At 54.4% G+C, this 24,675-nt stretch overlaps 5 protein-coding genes across 5 annotated transcripts; 2 read left to right on the top strand and 3 right to left on the bottom strand.

Annotated features, from left to right (window-relative positions):
- Positions 1 to 212: 212 nt before the first annotated feature.
- Positions 213 to 1,220, bottom strand: B0T26DRAFT_678951 (TATA-box-binding protein; the record flags this gene model as incomplete). Its single annotated transcript, XM_060440296.1, has 5 exons — positions 213 to 229; positions 285 to 357; positions 415 to 768; positions 843 to 918; positions 973 to 1,220. The coding sequence occupies 5 exons, from the start codon at positions 1,218 to 1,220 to the stop codon at positions 213 to 215; spliced, it is 768 nt and encodes a 255-aa protein (XP_060292855.1).
- Positions 1,221 to 3,306: 2,086 nt separating this feature from the next.
- Positions 3,307 to 4,600, top strand: B0T26DRAFT_410754 (uncharacterized protein). The gene is made up of 3 exons (XM_060434867.1): positions 3,307 to 3,535; positions 3,629 to 3,868; positions 3,999 to 4,600. Exons 1-3 carry the CDS (start codon positions 3,388 to 3,390, stop codon positions 4,331 to 4,333), a joined length of 723 nt encoding a protein of 240 aa, XP_060292856.1. The 5' UTR covers positions 3,307 to 3,387; the 3' UTR covers positions 4,334 to 4,600.
- A 2,240-nt stretch (positions 4,601 to 6,840) lies between these two features.
- B0T26DRAFT_860380 (uncharacterized protein) lies at positions 6,841 to 9,585 on the bottom strand. The gene is made up of 2 exons (XM_060447737.1): positions 7,347 to 9,585; positions 6,841 to 7,237 (listed from the first exon to the last, which is right to left on the bottom strand). Exons 1-2 carry the CDS (start codon positions 9,185 to 9,187, stop codon positions 7,138 to 7,140), a joined length of 1,941 nt encoding a protein of 646 aa, XP_060292857.1. The 5' UTR covers positions 9,188 to 9,585; the 3' UTR covers positions 6,841 to 7,137.
- A 366-nt stretch (positions 9,586 to 9,951) lies between these two features.
- B0T26DRAFT_652490 (uncharacterized protein) lies at positions 9,952 to 14,002 on the bottom strand (the record flags this gene model as incomplete). The annotated part of the gene is made up of 6 exons (XM_060438372.1): positions 9,952 to 10,494; positions 10,578 to 11,024; positions 11,109 to 11,350; positions 11,420 to 13,291; positions 13,344 to 13,476; positions 13,553 to 14,002. The coding sequence occupies 6 exons, from the start codon at positions 14,000 to 14,002 to the stop codon at positions 9,952 to 9,954; spliced, it is 3,687 nt and encodes a 1,228-aa protein (XP_060292858.1).
- Positions 14,003 to 15,951: 1,949 nt separating this feature from the next.
- B0T26DRAFT_410827 (CCR4-Not complex component, Not1-domain-containing protein) lies at positions 15,952 to 23,170 on the top strand. Its single transcript, XM_060434868.1, has 4 exons — positions 15,952 to 16,308; positions 16,523 to 16,847; positions 16,954 to 22,901; positions 22,953 to 23,170. Exons 1-4 carry the CDS (start codon positions 16,051 to 16,053, stop codon positions 22,992 to 22,994), a joined length of 6,573 nt encoding a protein of 2,190 aa, XP_060292859.1. The 5' UTR covers positions 15,952 to 16,050; the 3' UTR covers positions 22,995 to 23,170.
- Positions 23,171 to 24,675: the final 1,505 nt, after the last annotated feature.

Below are 24,675 nucleotides of genomic sequence, written 5' to 3' on the forward strand. Positions count from 1 at the left end.
ATGCTGAAGAAAAAAAGAGAGAAAATGACGCAAGTGATACAATGCAACGTGCCAGCTTGCGATGAGTGCTGGTTCGTGCCCGGGCTTTTTGTGGGTATGAAGACGAGTCGTAATGTCATGACGAGGAGTGCAAAAGAGGGAGAAAAGGTTATGGTACAGAAGTTGACGAAGGTGGAGGGGTATGGCGTGCCTGCTACCCAACTCGGGAGTTTTTAAATCTTCCGGAAATCTGCTGTACGTTAGTGCCGATTCCAATAAGAGGAACATGAGAACGAGAAACATACCTTGCAGCACAGGATAGATCATCTCGAAAGCCTGGTAGATCTCTTCACGGACTTTGGCGCCAGTGAGTACGATCTGAGCATTTGTTAATGATGGCCTTCGGCTTAGGAGACATAAGGTGGCCTTTCATACCTTGCCGCTGACGAAAATGAGAAGCACGATCTTCGGCTTGATCATGCGATAGATCAGACCCGGGAACAGCTCAGGCTCATAAGAGCTGAAGTTATGATGCTTGGACGCCAAGCCCTCAAGACGAATGGGGAACTTGATATCGCAAGATCCAACGATGTTCTGTATTTTGAAATCGGTAAACTTGGCGTTGAAACCAAGCTTTTGGATGATACGCGCATATTTCCGCGACGCAAGCTTCGAGTCGTCCTCCGATTTCGCGCCCGTGACAACCATCTTTCCACTTGCGAAGATAAGAGCAGTCGTCTTCGGCTCGCGAATCCGCATGATTACAGCCGCGAAACGCTTCGGGTTGTACTATTTCAACCGTCAGGACCAAACCTTGCAGCAGGCACCCAGCAGCGGCTATAATTCCAATGCTAGGGACTCACCTCGGCATTTCTCGCATGCAGTGCAATCGTCTTCAAGTCCAAGCGGCAATCAAGATTGACCGTGGCAACGATATTCCTGATTTGAGTCAGCCTACCGCCTCTTCATTACGGAAAAGAGGTGTGGTCCTACTGGAGCGTGGGAGTAAGCCCACTGGGGCCAGGGGCTGCAGCCGGGGTGGCAGCTGGCGTAGCGGGAGTCACCCCATTCGCGTTCATGCCTTGGTTGCCCAGCTGCCCACCGTGGACCGATCCATTTGCGCTTTGCGCGGTAGATGGAGGTGTGAGTGCCCCCGCCGCGCCGGGAAACGAGAGCGAACCGGGAGCCGTGAACGCCTTTGCCTGGGCAGCATTGGAAGGGTGAGTCTGGATGGCTTCCATATTTGCGAAAAAGTTTGAGATCGTGACAACGAAGTTCAAATTCTGTCAAGAGCAGATCTAATGTCACTAGGGTTAGCCCGAGAATGATGAGTGGCTGCGCAATTGTGAAAATGTGCAATTGAGGGATCACAAAACTTTGCGCGGTGAGGTTGCTTTGCGGAAGACTTGGAAGGCACGAAGAGGCCTGCCAAATTTATAGTGGGAGTGGTGGTTGTGAGGTGGGGGCGGGGTTGCGGCGGCAAAAATTTGGCGGCAGCACAATGCCATGCGCAAAGACGCAGTGACATGACAATAGGACAAGGACAATAACAGTATCTGAAGGAAACCGCTTACTTAATGTGGGAGATGAACAACTAAATGTCTCCCCTACACTGCTGCTCCGAGCTCTCTTATGCAATGGTCAAGATCTCTCGATCGATGGCCACGATAGGTGGGCTGGCTGCTGGATTTTGCCGGTGCGATGGACTTCGGTCGCGCTCGAAGACGACTTGACACGATGCCAAGGCCACGTCCGACGTGATCGGAACACACGCAGCGTCGAAATGACGGTTGTCCACAGTTCAACTCACGCAAGGAGACTTCTTTTCCTCCGGGATAACTAGCAAAAGTGCACTGTGACCTGTGCGAATGGTTTTTCTATTGTCTTCGACGATGTAAGTCGGTCGACGGTGACGTTGGAGGTCGAGTTCTTTGGTAGGCAAAGGGTCCGCGATGGCGAGTCGGCAGGATCCTTTGTCCAGAACGAGGATCAATCTCCAGTCAATCGACGGCTGACTTCCTTAGCCTAAATGAGGGATGCGCCCACACAACGCAGGTTTGAGAGAGAAAAAGAACAAATGCACGACAGCAGCAGGCAGAGCTGGAGCTGTTGTGATTGTGTTGTGAAGTCGGTGCTTCGGTGAGAAGGTGAGGGGGTGTGGTGGGGGTGAAAAAAATCGAGGCCAAACGTAGGTAGCAGATACGTAAGGCCGGTCGGGACTTCCGCGCAAGACTCTCAAAACAGACGGGTTGGAGGGAGCGCGGGCTTCTTATAATTTTTGCCCAGGGTGCGCTTTGTCGCCTGAGGCAGCCACGCTAGCCGTGTGGCGGCGGGTCCCTTGGTCTTTGATGTTTTGGGAGGCACACTAGGGCAGTTTTGGACCAATAAGAGGCCGCGGGGCCCAGGGCTTTTTTATCTTTTTTCGAATCTGGGCCACACACTTCGTGTGCTCCTGCCCACCTCCTGCGCAAGCATGCACCTACCCCCAAGTACCGGTACACGCGAATTTGCCTTCCTTGCCCAACTAGCTCAGCCTAGTCCGCCTTCCTGGGCCTGTTGTACCTTTGCGCTGCAGCTGGAGACCCCCTCAAGCCAGATGACGACATTTTCGATCTGAAATTCCTTCTAGAGTAGATGATCGATTTTAAGAGCCCCTCCCCCAAAAAAATGGGAATGTCTACTCGGCTGTAGATAACGTTTTTTCGGACCGTAGTTAGCTAAAAGGTACATTAAAATCCCTACCAAGTCACTAGCCCAGCGAGACCTCTATTTTCCACGCGAAAAAATAATAGATTAATAGTCGACCTACTCATCTTCAGATGGTTAGTACAATGCAGCTTTAACTACGCCTAACTCCCGGAACCAGGCCATAACCCTAACGAACTACTGGTTAACTGCAAGACCCTGGCAACTGCCCTCTTGCAACTGACTGGCACGGGCAACCCCCTTGTAATTGACTGACTGCCCTAACTGCCCTGCTTGACTGCAAGACCCGGGCAACTGTCTTGCAATTGACAGGTTGGCTAACTAGCCCGGGCAACCTACTTACGTAGAGTTTGATTGCGTAGAGGCTGATTGCGTATAGGTTGACCGAATGGCTTGTAGGTGCAGGGAGACTTCATCCCTATATTCAGCTGTGTTCCTTCGTCCCAGAAATGCATGCTCTTTTTAGAGTAAAAAGTGCAGGCGCGGCCCAAGGGCCTATGTCCCTCGGTCCGAAAAGACGGTGCCTACGGTTCGAGTAGACATTCCCAAAAAATACTCTCGACAAATTACGCTTTTGCACCAGCTACCACTTACCCCATTTTCTTCGAAGTATTTATACCGTCATTTCTATCGCTCGTCTTCTGAACCTCCCGTCGTTTCTCACACCCTTGCCACTCAATCTCTGGGTCACATCCCGCTTCTATGGCGTCCGGGTCGATTGTATCACCAACGGTGAAGCATGGGGCTCATCGTTATTTGTGTCGGCGTATACCATACCCACTCAGCACTGCCAGATCAAGAAATCGAAGTTCCGACAATACGACTGACCAGCGTACAAAGTCTTTTCAAGGCAATTGATTACACCACCAGTGATAATCTTGTCGTCACTCGCAAGACCATTTTCCCCTTACAATATCTAATAGCATACTAATTAATCATCTAGATGTCTCTCCCGAGGACATGGCAGCAATTGAGCGCGAGCATCAGCAAAGGAGCCGGAGATTCCGATTCTGCTTCTACGATCGAAATTCACAGCTACTTGCTATCACGATCCCCACAGGTTTGCACGAGGCTCTTCATGTTAACCTTTACAATCTTTTTCGGGACCAACTTGTGCGAAGTGGTGACGAGGAAAGCTGGAAAAGTATGGCGGCTACCACTTTCTGGATGCCAGACCATAGCGGTAAGGCGACTCTTGCGGCGGTCCGATACCAGATTGCGAAGCAAGTGGTCGTTGGCCGTCATTAGTAATCGAGGTTGGCGTTACTGAGTCGTTGATTCAACTCCGGCATAATATCGCTGGTGGTTTTCAGCGTCAAATCATGAGGTCAAAATCGTTCTGCTCGCCAAATTCTTCCACCAGACACGCCATGTTATCATCGAAAGATGGGAGGAAGAGCCGCGAGTTCCTCCTGAAAGTCGGGCTACTATGTCTCAACCGATCCCACTTCCAGTTTGCCGAGAGACAATTGAGATCACGCAGAATACGACAACTAGTCCAGTATATTGGGATGTATCTAGGGAAGCATTGGTACTAAGATTCAGGATTCTTTTTTTACAGGATCCCAGACCACAGGAGGGGGATATTATTATCAGTGTTCAGAAACTACAACGGTATGCGGAGATCATCTGGGCGGAGATACTTTAGTTTGTACGGAGGCTCAGTGACCTGACAGCGGGCCTTTCAAGCGTTGATCATGGTCAAATTGGGCTCACCAGATGCTCAAAGATAGAGTCGTTCTCCTTTCTCGCTTGACGCGATCTGCGGAGGCGGAAAGGGGCAAAAGGAGAAAAGAAGGAGTGAGAAAATGGTGTAATGGAGCGGTCCGGTATCCTTTTGCCCCAGGAGCCCCTTGACACTGCATGCACCCGTGCCCCGTTGGTCAGGTTCCTTCTGTCGAGTGCCGCTCGGATGTAGCGGTACAAATAGCGAGAAATAGGTCCAGGGTGGCCCGTGTGGCTTCAAATGTCCCATCCCTGTCTCTGTGTTCCCGACCACCAGCCTCATTATGACTCACTCATTCTTTCGTCCTCTCCTCTTTTGTCGGCCCACCCCTTTTTGCGATCGCATTGATTTCCGACCCACGAGTAAAACACTGATTGTTTGTCTTTCTAGGCCGGAATGATAAGACACTGACTCTCATCGATTTCTTGTCGCTTTTGCGGGCGGGCGGAACTGAAATGAGGGAGGAGGCTTGCAGCCAGAGCCTTGGGTCGCGTCCGTCGGGCGGGCGTGGTAAAAAATTCCCCAGCTGTCTTAATTCAGTTCATTCCCTGCAGCCTTTCGCTTTCTACCACACACCCCCCCTTCCCAAGATTGCACACCCTATTCCACCGCAGGCTGGCGGAGCTTGGCTGGGCAACAGGGCTTCAGGCAGATCAGATGGTTGGCTGGCTGGCTTCTGCTTGTTGCCATTCTCCTCTCACATGCCCCTCCAACCCACCACCCAGAGCTTTGCATTGTTGAGATGCCGGAAGGCTGCATTGCTCTGCCGCGACTCATTGGGCGTGTTTTATCCTAGCGCTTAAAGCGATTGCTATCATGCCTTGTTTGATATACTCAGCGTGGGAAAAGGCAAGTAGTATAGGCAGGAGGTGTGCATTCCGATCTGGAGCAAAGGTATTTTGGGGGTGTGGAAGGAGAAATGGACCCTTCCCGTCTGTTCGCTGACACTCAGTACGCCTGTCGGCTGTAGCGTTGGCAACGAGCCGTGCTTTCACGTCGGCTGTGTCGCCCTTTTTACTTTTCTTTCCGCGGGATTGCGTCTTCGCACTTGTTTTCACACAGTACACTACGGAGTAAGGCAGGGTTCGACAAGGGTGTGCGGATAGAATGTTTAATTTCACCGGCACGTCTGTTCATTGGTTGGGCGCGCGCTGGAGGGCGTTTCCGTCTCGCGTCTCAATCGCGTTTCTGCTTTCAGTTGACTGCAATCTTGACCTGCCTAGCCTTCTTCGGTACTTAGTACCAAGGAAGCTAAAATGATAACCCGAATTTATAACCCTCTGGTTCGGCTCAGGCGAAAAGAGCTGTCCAAAGTGTCTTGCCGTCTTTTTCCTTTGGTCACACGACCTCTGCGCCGAGCAAGACTTCGACGCCTGACTGTGAGTCTTGCTGGACTTGTCACTTGTCAGAGACAGTTCAGCTATGGCTTGACTGAGTCCCAACATGCCGTGCGACCCAGAGCGATTTCCTCACCCAGCTTGAGTTCCCGAGCTTCAAGACATTCAAGTATCGTAAGTATACTACAGACAAGGACAACGACGATGAAGTTACTTGTTGCAGATGCTTTACGTACGCTCTACCCGGTTATCACTGGTGGGTTGATAGCGTCCTTGCCCCACGGATTTTACCGTGGTTAGACGTGGCGAGCATGCTGAAAGTATAACCTCTATTAACCACCACCAAGGACTCCCTAAGCCGCCTGTTTGTCGTATATCAAAGACCTTGGCTTCTAGATTTGAACCGCAATTCTGTTTATTCTTCTCGCTCATAATAATAACCCATGTAGACTCCTTTTCCAGCTTTCCAGGTGTGATTGTCATGCCACTTATCTCTTTCCTTCCCTTTTTCTTCTGGCTCAAACCAACACCCGCGAAGACGAACCAACTCATAGCCGAGCATATATGAGATCGCATCCGTAGGCACATATATAGCCTATCCAAAGGCTATCTTTTAATAAATCTCAAAGCAAGAGCGTTTGCCATTTGCTGTCTTGACAGTGGCCAAAAACAACGACACTCCACATGGCCCGGGCAGGATACCTTCTATGGCGACGTCAATAAACAAATTCTTGCAACTGCTCGCGACCCGCCCACCTCTCTTACCTGCCTTCCTTAGGTATGCAAACAGGCAAGGCGGTCGGTCAGTCGGTGTTGTTTTGCACGCACAGGAGCGAACTCAGGGCAGTAACGCGTAACCAGTACCAGATCGCTTTTTTAGTTTCCCCCTTTCCGCATACCAACTACATAAGTAGAGGCCTACCGTACCGTATAAAAGACCTATTGCTTCAGAGGTACACACAGATGCCGAGTTTATCTCTCTCTCTCTCTCTCTCTCTTTCAGTTCCTTTCTGTCGGACGTTCGAACAGCACAGAGTTTTGCGAAACAAACTTACAAGGTAAAGTATCAGCGGAGCAAACATGGCGAGAACACACACTCGGAATAGTAAGTGATGATTATAGTTTGCTTCTCAGCTTCAATATTCTTTTGAACAGAGATAAATAAAACCAACAGAAAAAAGAAAAATGTTACATTCCCGCCGCCTGCTTGAGCCAGTCAATCTACCAGTGCCATCCATGTATTTACGTATATGTGTATATATCAAGATAAAGCTCGCAGGCCAAGTAAGTGCCTGCCCAACATGATATGTAGCATTCTCTGATAGTTTTTATTTTCCTTTCATTTTGTTATTTTCTTTTTGGTGTGCTTTTCTTCGTACACGGTTTGTGTCATGTCATGTAGTATTTGGGGCCCTCGCCGCCCTGTGGCACCTGCCAGTTGATGTCCTGGTGGGGGGCCTTGATGTCGCACGTCTTGCAGTGGATGCAGCTGTATTAAGGGAGAGATTAGCATGGCGTACAAAGTGACAGACGTTATCCGGTCACATAGGGAGACACTGAATTTTTGGCATCAAAAAAAAGGGGGGGGTGCAACTCACTTCTGGGCATTGATCTGGAACCGCACGCCCTCGGGCTTGGAGGCGTCGTCGACGTACTCGTAGACGCCGGCGGGGCAGAAGCGGTTCTCAAGCCCCTTGAAGGTCGGGTACGTCTCGGCCGTGTGCTTGTCCCAGTCCCTGACCTGCAGGTGGACGGGCTGGTCCTCCTCGTGGTTGGTGCCCGTGCGCGAGACGCTGGTGAGGATGTCAAAGGTGAGCTTGCCGTCGGGCTTGGGGTACTCGATCTTCTTGCAGCTGTCGGCCGGCTTCGTGGCCGCATGGTCCGTCACCCTGTGCCGGAACGTCCAGGGCACGCGGCCCTTGAGCAGGAACGCCTCGAGGCCCGAGTACATGATGCCGCCCCAGATGCCGAGGGGCGTGTGGAACGACGGGCGCATGTTGCGCACCTCCTTCAGCTCCTTCCAGATGGACGACTTGCGCAGCGCGCCCTCGTAGTCGTACAGGAACACTGACGCCTCGTCGCTGCTGTCGGCCAGCGCCGTCCACGTGGCCTCGGCCGCGAGCATGCCAGACTTCATGGCGTTGTGGGTGCCCTTGACCTTGGGCACGTTGACGAAGCCGGCCGAGTCGCCGATCAGCGCGCCGCCGGGGAATGCGACCTTGGGGATGGACTGGAAGCCGCCCTCGACCAGCGCGCGCGCGCCGTACGAGATGCACTTGCCGCCCTCAAGAACGTTCTTGTAGAGGGGGTGCTGCTTGAGCTTCTGAAACTCGCCGTACGGCGACAGCCAGGGGTTCGAGTAGTCGAGCGCCACCACCTGGCCGATGCTGACCAGGTTGTCTCCAAAGTGGTACATCCAGGCGCCGCCATATGTGTCGGCGGGCAGGGGGTAGCCCATCGAGTGCACGATCTCGCCCTTCTTGAATTTCTCGGGCGGAACCTCCCACACCTCCTTGATGCCGAGGCCGTACGTCTGGGGCTGGCTGTCGCTCCGGAGGTCAAACTTCTTGATGACCTGCTTGGTCAAGCTGCCGTGGCAGCCCTCGCCGAACAGGGTGATCCTGGCGTGGAACTCCATGCCCCTCTCAAATGAGTCCTTTGGCTTCCCACTCCGCGCCATGCCCAGGTCGTTGGTGGCCACGCCCTTGACGCTGCCGTCGGGCCTGTACAGGACCTCGCTGGCGGCGAAGCCCGGGTAGACCTCGACCTCGAGCTCCTCGGCGCGCTCGCCCAGCCACTTTGTGAATTCGTTCAGGCTAACAATGTAGTTGCCGTGGTTGTGCATCTGCGGGGGCGTGGGCAGGGGGATGGCGAGCGTCTTGGTGAGGAAGCGCATCGAGTCGCCGCCGGCGGGGGTGGCGCCCTCGAAGCGAGCGGCATTGTCCTCGGCAAGCCAGTCGGGGAGCAGTTCCTCGACGGCGGTGGGCTGGATGACGGCGCCCGACAGGATGTGGGCGCCGATCTCGCCGGCCTTTTCGAGCAGCAGCACGCGGAAGTCGTCGTTGCCGGCGGCCTTGGCGAGCTGCTTGAGGCGGATGGCAGCGGCCAGGCCCGCGGGCCCGCCGCCCACGATGCACACATCTACCTCGTCGCTCTCGCGGTCGACGGTTTGCGGATCGAAGGACTCGTCGACGTCGGCGAGGAGGCGCGCGGGTGTGGTCGAGAGCGGCCGCCCGGGCGTGGGCGTGGGCTGCGAGAGGACGGGGGTGGATGATTGGCGGGCATTGGGCCGGCGGACGGCGGCCGTCGACAGACTTCTGAGCCCCTGTGTCTGTCGGCGGAGTCGCCGTGTGGTGGCGGTTGTGGTTGTGGTCGTGGTGCGCTGGGCCAAGGTGGCCTGGCGGCGGAGGCACGTGGCGAGGCGCACTGAGGGAGACATGGCCGACAGGTTGGTGGGGTTGCGTCCTGTGTCCTATACCCTGTATCCTGTATCCTATGCCAACATGACCTGGCTGTGGGAGGGTGAGCAGAGGCGGGAACATAGATTGGCGGGAGCCGAGAATTGGAACTGTGAATTGGAATTATTGGCGATAGAATTGGATTGGCGTTGTTCTCGCGCCAGCCGCAACTCGCAGGCGCCGGCTGTCCCAGCAGTAGCACCGAGTATCAAAGATTGTATGAGGCAAGCTCCGATTTCTGGCCGCCACAATGGAGATCCTCCCCATGACGTTTTCCGGCAACCCGCTGTTTCCAATGCCCAATGGGCGTGCTGGCATTTGACCCATCCCCGGCCTGTGCGAACTCGGCAATAGGTCGCAGCATAGATCTCGGCCCACTCCAGCGACCCCACTGGCCAGTGTCTGGGCCTGTGGCCAAGCAAGCTAAGGTGCACTGTCTTCTAGTTGCTTAGCCGAGGCAAGCCGAGAGGCAAGCCGAGAACCCCCCTTGTCGAGCTTCTGAAGATGCATTCATTCCTTTCGTCCATTTCATTGCCCACGCCACATTTGTGACTGTCAACAGAGAGATTCGCAGCTGTTGTCAACATGTTGCGTGGATTCTATACACAGTATGGCTTCGTTCAGGTGTGAGATTACATAAATATTACAACAAACAATAAACAAATACCCCCCTAGCTTTGACACAGTACGGATATCTTGCCTCGGTCACTGGCATACGTGTTTCCGAGCCCCCTTCCCGTCCGAATCAGAGCCCGTTCCTATTGCGGTGCGGGATGTGGTACTTTGCGTTCCGCGGATGGTTGCGGATGGTGGCCCAAAAGTCGTAGGCGCGGTCGTTCTCGCCCAGCTCCTGGGTCTCCTTGAGTCGCCTGCGCTTCTCGAGCTTGCGGCGCTTCTTGCTCTGCTTGCGCCACGCGGGCTCGACCTTGCTGACGTAGCGCAGGTAGCCCTTCCACGCGCGCTTGGCGAACCTGTACGTGAGCTTGAACATGCGCTGCACGCGCCAGCTGAAGGCCGCCGCCAGCGACGCCAGGATCAGGAACACCGACGTCGGCAGCGAGATGGCCCCAATGTCGCTCAGACTCGGCAGGTTGCCCTCCTCCTGCCACTCCGACGTGTTCATCCCGAACAGCCCCGTGAAGAAGGTCAGCGGCAGGAAGATGACGGTGAAGGTCGTGAAGATCATCACCGAGAGGTTCTGGCTCGACGCCAGCTCCGCCTGCAGCCGAGACCAGCGCACTTCGTCCACCTGTGCCTGCCGCTGGGCCATTTCAAGCATTTTCTCGTACTGGAACAAAGGTCAGGAACACTGCTGGTATGGTGTGGTTTGGTATGGTCAGTCGGTCGGTCGACGAGAGCCCCGGTACTTACATCCCTCCTCGTGGTCTCTATCCTCTTCAGCATCTCGTTGGTCTTCTCCTTGAACTCGTCCAGGTACTCGACAGCCTCGTCCAGGTATGCCTGGCCGTTTGTCGTGATGTTCCGCAGCTCCTCCCGCTCCGTAAACGTGGTCTTCATGGACTTGATCACCGAGTCTTGGGTGTCAAACAGCTTGTTGAGGATCGAAAGCTCGTCCTCCATGTCGCGCAGCTCGAGGAGGGCAGACGTGTTCTCCCTGTTCTCGTCCTCTGCCCTTTTCATCTCCCTCTGGTGCCGCCTCTTGATCGAGGCTGCGCTGTTTACGTCGGGGTCCAGGTCCGAGTCCGAGTCCGTGTCCGAAGCCGAGTCGCAGTCGCCCGCGTTGCTCGAGTCGTCGTCCAAGTCTGGGTTGAGAGTCTGCGTGCGGAATTGCTTCATGTTCAACGTCATCCGCTCGGACTTTTTTTATTTATTTATTCTGGGAGTTAGCAGCTGTGACCTAGACGAAGAACTGAGTCGTGAGGTTTATGGTCAGGCACTCACCAGCATCCCGATTGCTTCTTCAAAGATGCGGAACATCTCGAGGTCTGGGTGCGTGGACCGTTCGAGAAACACAATGACCGCGTGGAAGACAATCAGCGCGGCGAGGTCTAGCGCGTTGTCGGTTCTCCCCGTAAGATCGCCGTTTAGCTCGTTGTAGACGCTGTTCCGCAGATCTGCCTGCTGGAACAGCCGCCCCTCTCTCGCATTCGACTCTCGCTTGGGGAAGTAGGTTGTCAGTGTGGCTACCGCAGAGTCAGCATTAACAATTTGGTTATCGCGTCGCCGGGCATCGCCGGGCATCGCCAGCTTACTGGTGTCTATGGCCCAAAGCCAGAGCTGGTCGACCATGAGCAGATTGCCAGGCTTCAAGTCGGCCTCCATCTCAAGCTCTACATCCTTTTCCGGGTCTGCGGGGCTGTCCCGGCCAGAACTGTGCTCCCGCTTCAAAGAAGACGAGCTCACACGCAGCGACCGACCGGCGTCGCGGCGAGCGGCATCGCGGCGAGCCCGGTTAGTCGTCCCTGCCAGCGGCTTCCTCCCGAGCTTCTTGGTGAGCTTGTAGAGCATCTGGTCGTCGTCGCGGCTGTGCGTGTCCTGGAGCGAGTGGTGGCCAAACTGGTCCAGCGTGCGTCGCGGGTTGAGCGGCGGGTCGAAGCCGACGTACTCCCAGATAACCTGTGACTCCAGCGACCGCTTCGACACGTCCTCGGGGACCGGGTTCGCCCGGCCGTGGTCCCGGCGCCGCTGGATCAGGCTGCGGCGCCGGATGACGCTCGAGTACGTGTCGAAGTGCAGGTACGGGAAGTAGAGGTAGAGATAGCTCGGCCTGGGACTAGAACTCGCCAGTGGGTTGAACGGAGATGGGATCCGGGGCGACAGTATCGACTCGGGCGGCAGATAGTTGCAAATGGGTTTCATAAAGGCCGGCTGCGACTCGGAATGCCGGTTCTGGATGGTTTTGGCCTCCCAGTGGTCGTACTCGAAGAGAACTGAATAGTTGCCCGCGACCGTGTCGCGAAGCTTTTCAAACAAGGTCTTGACCCATACTGGATTGTTGAAGGGTAGATGGATCCAAATGAATTTCCTCAGCGCGGGGTCGGGTCGAGAGAAGCCAGCTACGAGCTCGTCTTGCATGGCCGACGCCTTCATCAGCAGCCCTGCCCGCTGTCTAGACAGGGCATCAAAATGTATCGATTGTTCGGCGGGGAAAGTGGCAGAGTCAAGGGCACTGAGCTGGATTGCTGGCTCCGACGCTGTGCTGACACTTGCGCGGCTGTCGATGCTAGGAGGCCGTGTTGGCATGTTTGGAACGCTCAAGCTGTGTCCTGCCAGACCTTCTGATAGGGTGCCACTGTCCGAAAGGGGCTGTATAGGTGGCCGAGCCGGTGTATCCGTAACGACGATGCCTGGTGACGCCGTCATGGCTTTAGAAGATAATGGGTTGGCTGTGCTACCACTAGGACTCTGCTCGTCAACCCCAAGGCCAGAGACGCCGCTGGATTCTTGTGCTCTTCTGCCGAGGTTTTCCAGCATGTCGTGCCCATGGTACTGGTGGCTGTCGTGTCGCCTAGGAATCTTGTGCATCCTCTCCCCTAAGCAGGCTTCGGGACCTTTTTCGAGAAACTCAGTCAGAGAATTCTTGCTGGAATACAAGCGAGTCGTTGCCGAGTCCACGTCCCCAGCTGTGTCTGGATAGAAACCGATGACTTCGACATGGACGTGGTTCTCCAGGTGCAGTGGAGTGTGAGCATACTTGGTGCTGAGGTCTTGTGCCTTGGCGATTGCGGCCGTTAGATCTGCGAGGTACGTTGTCATGGTGTTGATGTTGTCGGGCCCAAAGGAAGCAAGATGAGCGTGGTTGCTGTCGACCGAGAATATGTCTTCCTGCCATATGTCAAGCAAGGCAGATTTTATCGACACCAACGGGGCCTCAAACTGGACCTCGCTGACGAGCCCAGCACCTGTGCCAGAGAGTTGCGAGTCTTGGGTCTCGTAAAGCGACCAAAGACGGAACTCGCTTGCAATGTCGACAAATTGCTCATGGAGTCTCGAAAGTCCCGGATGGTTGAGACTCAACTCGTCGGCCAGAGACCTAGGGAGAGGCCGTTGCAGGTGAAGCAACTGCCGGATACTCCTCTTGAGACTCTTCATCGACATGTAACTTGAGCCGCGGTGCGGAGTTCCTGAACATGTTGAGCGCAAGGAGCACCCTGAAATGTACAAGGGACGACTCACCGAAAAAGCTCACGCCATGGCAGCTGGACGTTATCTGGCCGAATAGGGGCGTCTTGCTTGCCAGAAGTAGAGCAAGCTTTACTACCAAGCCGCCAATGCTGTGGCCAATAAAGAACAGGGGCCGTGGCGAATGCTGTGTGACCGCTTAAATCAGCAAACTAGGTAGCCAGCCGCACACTGTCGACGGGCAGGCACAGGTCGAGGCTTACGTTTCCCTGGCGAACTTGCTTCACCTTGTCTAGCAGGTCTCTGGCTAGGTCCTCCAGCCGCATTTCATCAGCCAAGGCCCGGTGCCTGTACAGCAAGACCCTCGCCGTGTTGACTTTGCTGCGGATGTCTTGCCTGACCCAGACGTGGCCAGCCCGAGGGAGATTGCGGTCGATGACGGGGCTGAGGATGACATTGCCGGCCAGTTTCGCCACGGTAGGGAGCCTCTGCAGCTCGTTCTGGGGCTCGAGACCAAAGTAGTGGTCGGGAAGAGGCGCCGAGGTCCAGGTCTTGACAGGATCCGCACCGGGACATGGAACGGCGATGATGTCGACGTACGTGTCGTTGTGTCCGTTCCCGGCCCCGGGGAGATCGCCGTCGATGACCGCGAAGCCGGGCTCGAGATCCGACTCGGGAATCGAGCTGGCAGTCAAGCCCGACTCTCGAGTCATGCGCATGCCGAGCTCGTTGCCTTTGTCTCCCTCTGAGATATGCTCCCCTGCAGCTTCTCTCGCCGCATCACGCCTCTGTGACGCGTTCTGGTCGGCGTCGACGCCGACAACCTCGCCCTCATCCTGGATTTTCACTACTGGATCCATCTCAGCCTTGTCGCCAAGACCATCTCGGCCATTGTCCATGCCCTAGCCAAGGCAGCCCAACGGCCACTCAACGACAACTCAGGCTGATGTGCACAACGAATAAATGACAGCGCGGGCAGGGGGTGAAGATGCAGGCGCTAAGAGAAAGGGAGGAAAAATAACAACACTGATGCTCATAAAAGAGGTAGTTAAGATATGTAACGCACGCAGCACCAGCATATCTCACGGCTTCTCACGGCTTCAAAAGAGACGAGGACAGGCGAGCCACAGCGCCCAAGCACGAATTATGGAGACAGGGCTGTAGAAATAACCAGGCAGGACGGGCTATGAAGCATCATGCCAAGATGCCGCCAATTCGACTACCTTCCCCTTCTGATGCATTCTTGGCTTCTAATACGGGTCTTACGGCACGCGACATGCGATCCAACACCCAAGCTCAAGTCCAGTTCTCGTCTGCTGCCTCGTCGCAAGGCTCCAACCTAAGACGGCACCCAACGTCGCGTTTCCCACCCCTCTCTACCCTAGTTCTTAAGAGCCCAAAAGAAAGCTGCCAGGGTGGGAAGAGGCCTAATAAACCAGAGGGGGGTTCTTCGTCGCCATTGGCTCCTGCCTCGTTATTGGGTGTATTCCGCATTGGGCGACTCTGGGGAGTGGTCGGTCGGGCTCTATCTGTAACCCGGAACGGAGCCGATGCAGGGTGCGGCTGCTGCTGCTTTGATTCCAGTGCGGGATGTTGCATCCAAGCTCAGAGACAATATTAGGTTTGTTTACCTGCTGCTAGATGCGCATACCTTACTAAAATTCTGTATCCGTAGCAAGCTCTCGTTAATTGATGCAGATGCGGAATTACGGAACTGTCTATTATGAGTTTACCTTAATATTACCGTCTAGAGCCTTGGTTGAGTTGAGGACCGGATCAGTGCATCCAGTCCAGAAGTGGATCCCTGAATGATCGACCGTCGGCGCGATAAAGTAAGGATAAAAGTCAAATAAAATCAGCTAGCAAGACAGGAATTTCTAGGACGGAGATGGATACGTTGGCCTCGGTGGTTTTAATACTGAGACACCAAGAGCAGCCGCCTCCCTAAGCGCAAGGCAATGAGGCGTTCTGCATCTTGAAAGGACCCCCGCTAACGAACATTCAGGGATTGGACGGCATGGGCTTCGTGTATGGATATTTCTGCACTAGATGGTGTGCAAGCCTCTCCAGATAGGTGCCTTAGAGTAGCGTAAGGTATCCGTACTTAGCTTGCGCCAAGATTGTTTGAGGAAGGTATGTAGCCAGCCACTGAGCCGCGAGTAAATGATATCGGATGCAATCCGAAATCGAGAAACGGCAAGACCTGGTATCGAGAGGTACTGTAATGGCTATTAAAATTTACACTGTGCCGTAAGGAACACAAAGGAAGCACCGAAGGACAAAGTTAGGCACCATTACGGAATACATGTTCCCTATACGCTAGTGCCTCAGAGCACGGAACCCCACCTGGATGCAATCGTGGCTTCAATCGTGCCCTAATTTCCAGGCAGCAATACCCCCCAGCGTCAGGCACGGGAACACAACTTCTGGCTTCAGCACGGGCCTCTCCCGTCCTGCCCAGCCAAGCTCAAGCGACCCATTTCTTCCGTCAACCTCACACGTCGAAAAAAGCAACCTCCACCACGCAGCAGCCCTGACGTCCAATCCATCAACTCTTCGTGACCTATCCCTACTTCTGTCGCGTACGGATCGCCCGCCGACGTCTGCCGTCTTTGTACCGACCGCCCCGACAAACTCGAGCTGCCCGCTCCAGCTTCAGCTTCGCGCCTCACGACGATCTAGAGAGGAAGGGAAGTGGCTCTGTCTCGTAGGGGATAGCAGCGTCAGCTTTCCTCGCCCTCCTCCCACCACCTGGTAATCCATGGTCTCTCAACCCAGATCGGGTTCTTTCTCGCCAAACCCAGCCGCCCACCCCATACACACCGGCCTCGCCCACTCGCCGCACCCCTCCCACCACGGTGCGCTGAGCGCGGCTGCCAGCCCCAGTACCAGCAGCCCCACTGGGTCGAGCTCCCTCACCAAGATTGCTGTCGCCCAGGTCTACTTGCTCCTCAGCACCATCAAGGAGGACAAGGACGACCCTCACAAGTGGGACGTACAAGCCGAATCCCTCAGAAAGGTACGTAAATATTATTTTCCCGACCGCGCGCCCGCTGCAATCGTCGCCCCTCGCCTGCTCTGCTCTGCTCTGCTCCCGCCATAAAAAGAAAACAATCCAGTGTCCCCCCCCTCACCTCGTGCCCTCGTTACTTACGTTGCGTAACCCCCTCCTCGTACACCCCCTCCACTCCACCGGAAAATGTCTCCCGAGCTAACATTACCTCTCCCGCCAGCTTATCGATGAACACGGCATGGATGTGTTTTCAAGATACTTTACGCGACTGGTGGTCGCAAATGCCTCGCAGATATTCCCGAGCCCTAACAGGCCGGTAGCAAATCCCGGCAACTACCACCTGCTCATCGCCGAGATGCGGAAGCTGCTCCTGGAGTTCTCCCAGTCCCGAATGGTAGCTGAGTCGATCGAGACTGGTACAGAAGACATCTTCCGCGATTTTGACCTGTCTACTTTCATGGAGCATTTCAAGCTGGATGCCCTCGAGAAGACGGTGCTGGCACTTGCCTTCAAGCTTGGGCCAAGGTCGGAACTCAAGACAAAAGGCGAGTCGAAACTCCCAGCATGATTGGCCAGCCCCCTCCTTCTCGCCATTGCCCTGGCCCTTGCCATCGTCCTCGTCCCTCCTCTTGCTGACTCTGCTTTGCATAGCCGATGCTATCTTGTCAACCAACTTCTCCTCCTTTCTGAACCTACTCAGCCAACCTGCTGGGGATCATTCCGATCTTCCAAACGACTTCATCGCTGAGCTGCTCGACCGCTTTATCCAGGCCCATCCTCCGAACTTTAATGCCGTCGCAAAACGGGAGCTGGAGCACAGAGTTCAGAGCCGATATTCGCAGTCGCAAGGAGGCAAACCGCCCCCCTCGGAAGTGCTAGCAGCTCTCGACCTGGTGCGCCTGCTTGCAGACAAGCCACCCAATGCTCTAGCGCTTTACATGCACCGGAGCGGCCCCGAATTTACTGCCAACGAAGAGACGTGCTTGGCTTACCTTCAGAACAGGCCAGCCCCCATCCAGTTGAACGAGGAACAAGTCTCGATTGCGTTGATGTACGCAACCATCAGCCAGACTCCACGGCATAACCCCTCTGCGCTCGTTGCAGCTTTGATGCGTATACTTCCCAGTGGCTTCAGGTGGCAAGACGTGGTTTCCTATTTCGATCACGGCGGGGCCCGCATCACTTCGGCACAGTTCTTGCGGCTGTACAACGCCCTCTTACAAGTGGCGCGGGCCGACAGCGAGCATTTGAACATCCAGCGCTTGTGGGGTGGAGAGTGGGAGAACCCCGAAACCCAACTCTCGTTCATCTGCGCGTTCGCATCCCTAAAACCAGAGCAGCTGGACGCGACTACGATCCCTGGTCTAAAGCCCACCTTCACAGTCGCCGAGTATGCGCAGTCGCACGCCTCGATCCAAGAGAAGGCCGCCCACGCCGTCAAGCATCCCTTGGTTTCGGAAGCAGCTCTCTCGGCCGTATTTAACGTGGCCCTTCACTCGTCGCATGCCTCCACGAGTATCGAAGCCGAGCGCCTCTTCCAAGATGTCGTAGTACCGAATCTCCCCATCTTTGTCGTCTCGGCTTTTGGAGTCCCGAAACCCTGGCCCGAGATGGCAGAAGAGACGCTCTCGACCCTCTTTGATGGGTTTCTCGCCCGATCAGAGGATTCCGACTTTGTCATGGATAGTCTGTGGAGGAGGGATAAAGAGTGGGTGAAACAGCGTTTGATCGATGCGCACGCCCTGAAGCCCATCACTCTGCCGCTTATATTTGACCACGCGATGCGGCAAAACTGGCTCGACGAGCTTGTCTATCTTCCTAACGGGTTCGGTCTCGATCTTGCCGCCCTTGCACATGCTGAAGGCTATCTCGACCTCCAGCAGTGGGCACGGCGAAATGCCGAACGCGGCACGGAAATTGCCAGGGCACTGCTCCGTTTCCTCGTGATCAAGGGCACTCAAGAGATGGAATTCCAGCGGCCTCCGGAGGGTCAATCACCTGTCAAGACCAGCACAACCCTGCACGTCACAACTGTTTTGGCGCTCCTTCAGATTTTGGAAGAATTTCTACCCAAGACGCCAGTTCCAGAGTTGATCATGGTCCAACGGCAATGCATTACTTCATATCCAAGGCTGATCAATTATGGAGAAGGCTTTGACGACATTATTCTTGCGAATGCACGGAATGGCAACGCGCTGCCTCCGGCTGCCAATGCCAAAATGGAGGAGCACTACAAGAAGATGTACGGCGACGAGATGCAAGTCCGAAATGTGGTTGAAGTACTGGAGCAGTACAAGCACTCACGGGATCCGCTGGAGCAAGATGTTTTTGCTTGCATGATTCATGGTTTGTTCGAGGAGTACGTCCACTATGTCGATTACCCTCTCGAGGCTTTGGCCACCACCGCTGTGCTCTTTGGTGGCATCATCTCGCACAAACTAGTATCGGATCTGCCCCTGCAGATTGGGCTGGGCATGATTCTTGAGGCGGTCCGGGACCACAACCCAGAGGAGTCGATGTACAAGTTTGGGTTGCAGGCTCTTATTCAGCTCTTTGGTCGCCTGCGCGAGTGGCCGGGGTTTTGCAAACAGCTCCTCCAGATACCCGGCCTCCAAGGAACCGAGGCTTGGAAGACTGCAGAGGAGGTGGTTCGAGAGCATGAGGAGTCGCTACTACGCTCACGTAATGGAGGCAACGGCACACATTCGGTTTTGATCAGCAACGACAAGCTATCCAACGGCAACTTGGACGAGGCTCTTGCGCTAGAGCAACACCCGCCTCCCTTTGCCTCGATCAACGTCGACCCGCCACCTCCAGGTGTCATGTTCGAAAACCCCAGCAGCGATGCACAGGGGAAAATCCAGTTCGTTCTGAACAATCTCACGGATACCACGCTGCAGTCGATGTTTAAGGAGCTCCGCGAGATGCTGGAGTCCAAGCACCAGCAGTGGTTCGCCAGTCACCTAGTCGAAGAACGGGCCAAGATGCAACCCAACTACCACCACGTATACCTCGACCTTGTCAAGCAGTTTGAGGACCGGGCCTTATGGGGCAAGGTACTGAGAGAGACATACGTCAGCGTCTCGCGAATGCTGAACTCGGAACTGACCCTACAAAACACAACCGAGAGGACCCACCTCAAGAACCTCGGCGGCTGGTTGGGACTTCTGACCCTAGCCAGGGACAAACCTATCAAGCAGAAGAATGTCGCCTTCAAGCAGCTGTTGATCGAAGCCCATGACACCAAACGCCTTATTGTGGTCATCCCATTTGTCTGCAAGGTTTTGATCCAGGGAGCTTCGTCCAATATCTTTAGGCCTCCAAACCCATGGCTAATGGAGATCATTCATCTCTTGATTGAACTCTACCACAATGCCGAGCTAAAGCTGAATCTTAAATTTGAGATTGAAGTTCTCTGCAAGGGCCTCAGTCTCGATCATAAGAACATCGAGCCTTCTGGGGAAATCCTCAACAGGGTTCCTATCGAGGAAGTCGCGGATAGCATCGGGCAGGAATCACTTGACGCGTTCGAGAACCTGCCCTTGAATAGAATGCCTAGCGCCGCAAACACTCTTATTACCCACACACTCCCATCGATCCCCGACCTCGGCCCCGGCCTGACTGTTCCGGCAACAGAGGTCGTCAGCCCAGTCAAGCTACGCGAGATCATCCTCGGTTCGCTCACAGCAGCCCTGGAGGACATTATACAGCCTGTTGTAGATCGGTCGGTCACAATCGCTGCCATTTCAACTCAGCAGATGATTCATAAGGATTTTGCTACGGAGCCCGACGAGAACCGCGTTCGAAATGCGGCGATCAACATGGTGAAGTCGACCGCCGGCAACTTGGCACTCGTCACTTCCAAGGAACCGCTCAGGGCCAACTTCACCAACCATCTGCGGAACTTTTCGAGCGACCTGCCACAGGGATTGCCCGAAGGCATTATCATGCTTTGCGTTAATTCCAATCTTGATCTAGCTTCGGACGTAATTGAGAAATCTGCCCAGGAGCGCGCCGTGCCCGAAATTGAGGAGATGATTGAAAACGAGATGGAGGCCAGGCGCCGCCACCGGCTTCAGCGACCCAATGATCCATTTATCGACCCAACCCTGAGTCGTTGGGCCATGACCATACCTCACCCATTCAAGCTGAATCCGAACATCAACGGCCTGAATGCCGAGCAGATGGCCATCTATGACGATTTTGCCCGGCAACCGAGGGTGACAGCCGCTCCGGCTTTAATCTCGCACATCCCGTCAAGTTCGGATGTGAGATCTCTTGCAAACGAGGTCCTTGGGGACCAGTATAACTCCGTCTCCAGCCTCCCGACCCCCGCCGAGACGCCCGCGATGCCCCATTTGAGCGTACAGCTTCAGCACTACCCCCAAGCCAATAGCGGAGCCGCGGCAAATGGACGGCAGACCAGCCTGAACCAGGTAGACGCTAGGAATGTCGTCGAGAGAGTCGCTAAGCTCCTCGAACAGCTCGCCGCTGCGGCCACAGGTTGCCAAGAAGAACACTTCGCCGATCTTCCTCGGTCGCATGCTGTGTTGGATATCATAGATGCTTTGGTTCAGCTCATCATCAAAACCCAGCAGACATCTGAGGATTTTGCCTCGTATGCCGCAACCCAGATTTCTCAGCTGCTATTTCGACAGCCCGAAGACAGTCTCTCGCTGGAGTGTCTTGTCCATGTTCTAGAGACGCTCAGGAAAATCGCCGGACCTGCGACGAGCCAGCAGATTCGCACCGTGTTTCACCAGCATCCAGGACAACTATTCCTCAATCTGCCCCTGATTGCCGCGCTCCTCGGAACCGACCTGCTTGACTGGAGAAGCATCGATGCTGCGATGGCTAAGGCTCTCCAGCAACGGAAAGATGGGTCTGTCGAGTTTCTGGAGCAGCTGATGGATATCACTCTGCTGAGCGAGAGCCCGCTTGCACTCTACGCCGACTTTGTGCAGAGCCTGGAGGCGGCTTGGGATTGGATCACAGAGGAGCCGGATGTCCCTGCTGGTCAACGCTTCAAGGCGAAAATCCTCGCGCCCCCACCCGACCTGCCCGCACACTTGACCCAAGAGGAAGTCACGGCAATCCAACAGGATCAGATGGACTACGTCTTTGACGAATGGGTCCAGCTATGCAACAACCCGCAGGCTTCGGGCCAGGCTGCCAAGATTTTTGTGCAACAGTTGGGCTCCCGGCGCGTGGTGAACAGCAAGGACGACTTGTTCATCTTCGCCCGCCAAGCACTCGACAAGTCGGTTGACCGCTATGAGCAGGTTGTCCATTCGGGCGGGAGCTTTACCGAAGGCTATCAGTCAGTCGATGCTCTAGTTAAGATGCTTGTCATCTTTCTGAAGTCCCTGCCTGATGGCACCGATGGGCGCTCGTCGCGTGCTGCTTTTGTCGACTCCACTCTTGCGCTCGGAATTCTGGTCCTGAATAGCCATCACGTCAAGCGAGGAGAACTCTTCAACCAGCGGGTCTTTTTCAGATTCTTCTCAATCCTGCTTCATGAGGTTGGCGCCATTTTAGACCAGGTTCCTGACGTTGATCACGACCGTATCTTCTTAAAGTTTGCGGCGCGCCTCAGTGACCTCAGGCCAAGCCTTTACCCGGGCTTCGTCTTTGGATGGACGGCCCTCCTATCCCATCGGGTTTTCTTGCCTGAAATTCTGCAGTTGCCTCAAGATGCCGGCTGGGCGCCGTTTACAAAGCTTCTCGCGCAGCTCCTCTCGTATCTAGGCGATATGCTCAAGCCCCTTGAAGTGTCGGCTCTAGCTAAGGATATCTACCAAGCCGCCCTCAAGCTGCTTGTAATCTTGCAGCATGACTTTCCCGAGTACCTGGCTGCGAACCATCTTGAGCTTTGCCAGAGCCTTCCGCCGCATGCCACTCAGCTCATCAACATGATCCTCGTCGCGAGCCCAGCGTCGGCCGCCAAGTCGGCCGACCCTTTTCAGCCCGGCCTCAAGGTTGATAGAATCCCCAATGTGAGGGAAGCGCCTCTCAACTCTTACGACTTTGTTGGACTCCTTCGCCAGATTGGGCTGTATGACATTCTGGAACAGACGCTGCAGAACGGCCCGGCCGAGGATGCTATTGCTCAAATAAGTCATGCGATCAACAGGACTGAGGGCGATGATTCAACCTTTGGCTATGTCCCGATCAACGTCAATCGCCATGTTATTGACGCAGTTGTTGCCTATATTGGCGCCTCTGCCGTTAACCGTGCGACGTCCAAGAGCGACCCCACTGTCTTCGTTCCGGGCGCCTCAGAGATCAGAACCTTGTACATGCTTGTGACGGAGCTCTCGCCTGAAGCGAGATATTACCTCATCAGCAGCATGGTGAACGAGCTACGGTTTCCGAACGCGTCTACCCACTACTTCAGCCAGGCCATTCTGGACATCTTCGGGCACGACATGTCGGACCCCGAGGAGACCGATATCCGGCAGCAGATTGTTCGGGTTCTCCTCGAGAGGCTCGTTGGGTTCTGGCCCCAGCCATGGGGACTCATGATTACTGTGCTCGAACTGATCAAGAACGACAAATATATCTTCTTTGACCTGCCGTTCATCAAGGCAGCCCCCGATGTACGTCTGACCATTTGAAGATGAAGTTCCCAAAACTAATTGTTGCAATAGGTCGCAGAACACTTCGCGGCTGTCTTGACCTCTAGTGTCTAAGTGGTGCACCAGAGAGTGTATCACGACCAGGTCGTTGATCAAAAACAAGCTAGAGCTCCGTCCAGGGCACCGCCTCCGCTGTTTGCAGACGGATCTAGACACCTTTATTTTTCTGCGTCAAACCATTCGCAACCTCGCAAAACTCACACAGTTCCTTGTATGGCTGTAGCATTCGGATGGGACAGGGCCTGGGCGGCACACGGCTACCCCGGAAACAACATATTAATAGCCATGGCAGGTGGGATGGATTTACATCAAGCGTTGCATGCCTTCTACGAGATGGGTTTTTTCTTTTTGGACGGTTAGATGACATACCACGGAATGGCGTTTGGCAGTATAGAGACACTGCTTTTTAAGGCTGCTCAGGGGCATGGGGGAAAGCCTCGAGCGGGAGGTCTTGGCCTGAAAACAGGTGTGGATAAGCTGACAAGGAGGTCAGTGGTGTGCTCAAACCGAGCATGTAGTTTATGTAGTATAATATAAGGAACCGTGCTTGTTCTTGTTTACGGTTCTTTCCTTCGGTTAGTTCGTTGCTTTTCTGAGTTCGGTTTAGAAATGAATTTGTCTGGTTGTCCATGAAACGCTGCCAGTTTCTAGTGTTCCCTATGTACTGTACGATACCAAGGTCAAGGGGGTAGCAAATACCGTGTCTCTGGATACGACGACAAAACGCTTACCAGGATGGGCGATTTTAGAGGCACTGAAAATCTCTGCTGGGTCTGTGGCCCATGTGTGTACAATCTAGTCCCCGAATGGCCTCAATGCCTTACTCCTCGCCCTGAAGACGCTCTGCCGAGGGAGGTATATTTTAGAATCTTGGAGGCTTATCCACCTATTACAAACATGTACTAACCTCGGCTCATTTGTTACTTTCTTTTCCTTAGGAAGTACCACGCCAATATATTTTCAGGAATTGGGTTGTATGAACTCAATGAGCACATCCTTCTTTGTATCATGACTATAGGTTTGCCGAGTGCTTTTATTGCCTACCCGTATCTACCCAGGTATATAATTTGTTTCGTCTGCTCAAGGAGGCTCTGCTCGAGGAGAGACTTCCATAAATAGATCTAGTACCAAAGTGAATTGGCTTATTATACCTGTGGGAACTACCAGTCAACGGGATGCACAGCCTCAGTGGCTGACCAGCACACGGGCCGCTATGCGGTACGTGTCCGAGGCGCAACCATCACGTAGCCTCCGGGCATCGCCAAATCCAATGCGCACCCTGTTACCGTAGTTCGTGATACTTTTACATAGAGCAGACCAGAATACAACCACCCCATTCGCATCGGTTACTACAGTGACTATGGAACGAATGACCTTGTCATTCCAATAATACCCATCACCGCGCACAGACTTAAATGAACACAGTTAAACCTACCTAGAGGTATATATAACAACCCTGAGACAGAAACAAAGTGGTAAGTCACTGAGAGGTATGGAACCTTCAGTCTGTTGAGTTTCTTCTTGACTACCTTGGGTATGGATACAGTGTCGGTAAACTCGCGGCACTCGGTTCTCACGAGCTGCCGAAATAGTAACTGGCAGTGGGACTATCTATGCTTCACATGCTGCTGCACTCCGTACCAAGTACGTGTACATAAGATTACTTTCGTTCAACAGAGGGCATATTGTATAAATCACGTAAATAACTGGAAGAGGGCGAGCGAGATAACCTTAA

The sequence above is a fragment of the Lasiosphaeria miniovina genome (genome assembly GCF_030549165.1).
Source record: "Lasiosphaeria miniovina strain SMH2392-1A chromosome Unknown B0T26scaffold_6, whole genome shotgun sequence".
Lineage (NCBI taxonomy): Eukaryota > Fungi > Ascomycota > Sordariomycetes > Sordariales > Lasiosphaeriaceae > Lasiosphaeria > Lasiosphaeria miniovina.

Excerpts from the sequence above, each read along its gene's own strand:
- B0T26DRAFT_410754 (XM_060434867.1), top strand. The coding sequence starts at position 3,388 with ATGGCGTCCGGGTCGATTGTATCACCAACGGTGAAGCATGGGGCTCAT. Across the intron at positions 3,536-3,628 it reads GCGTACAAAGTCTTTTCAAG|ATGTCTCTCCCGAGGACATG; the intron begins GCAATTGATTAC and ends TTAATCATCTAG. Across the intron at positions 3,869-3,998 it reads CTGGATGCCAGACCATAGCG|CGTCAAATCATGAGGTCAAA; the intron begins GTAAGGCGACTC and ends GGTGGTTTTCAG.
- B0T26DRAFT_860380 (XM_060447737.1), bottom strand. The coding sequence starts at position 9,187 with ATGTCTCCCTCAGTGCGCCTCGCCACGTGCCTCCGCCGCCAGGCCACC. Across the intron at positions 7,238-7,346 it reads TTCCAGATCAATGCCCAGAA|CTGCATCCACTGCAAGACGT; the intron begins GTGAGTTGCACC and ends CCCTTAATACAG.
- B0T26DRAFT_410827 (XM_060434868.1), top strand. The coding sequence starts at position 16,051 with ATGGTCTCTCAACCCAGATCGGGTTCTTTCTCGCCAAACCCAGCCGCC. Across the intron at positions 16,848-16,953 it reads GTCGGAACTCAAGACAAAAG|CCGATGCTATCTTGTCAACC; the intron begins GCGAGTCGAAAC and ends TGCTTTGCATAG. Across the intron at positions 22,902-22,952 it reads TCATCAAGGCAGCCCCCGAT|GTCGCAGAACACTTCGCGGC; the intron begins GTACGTCTGACC and ends TTGTTGCAATAG.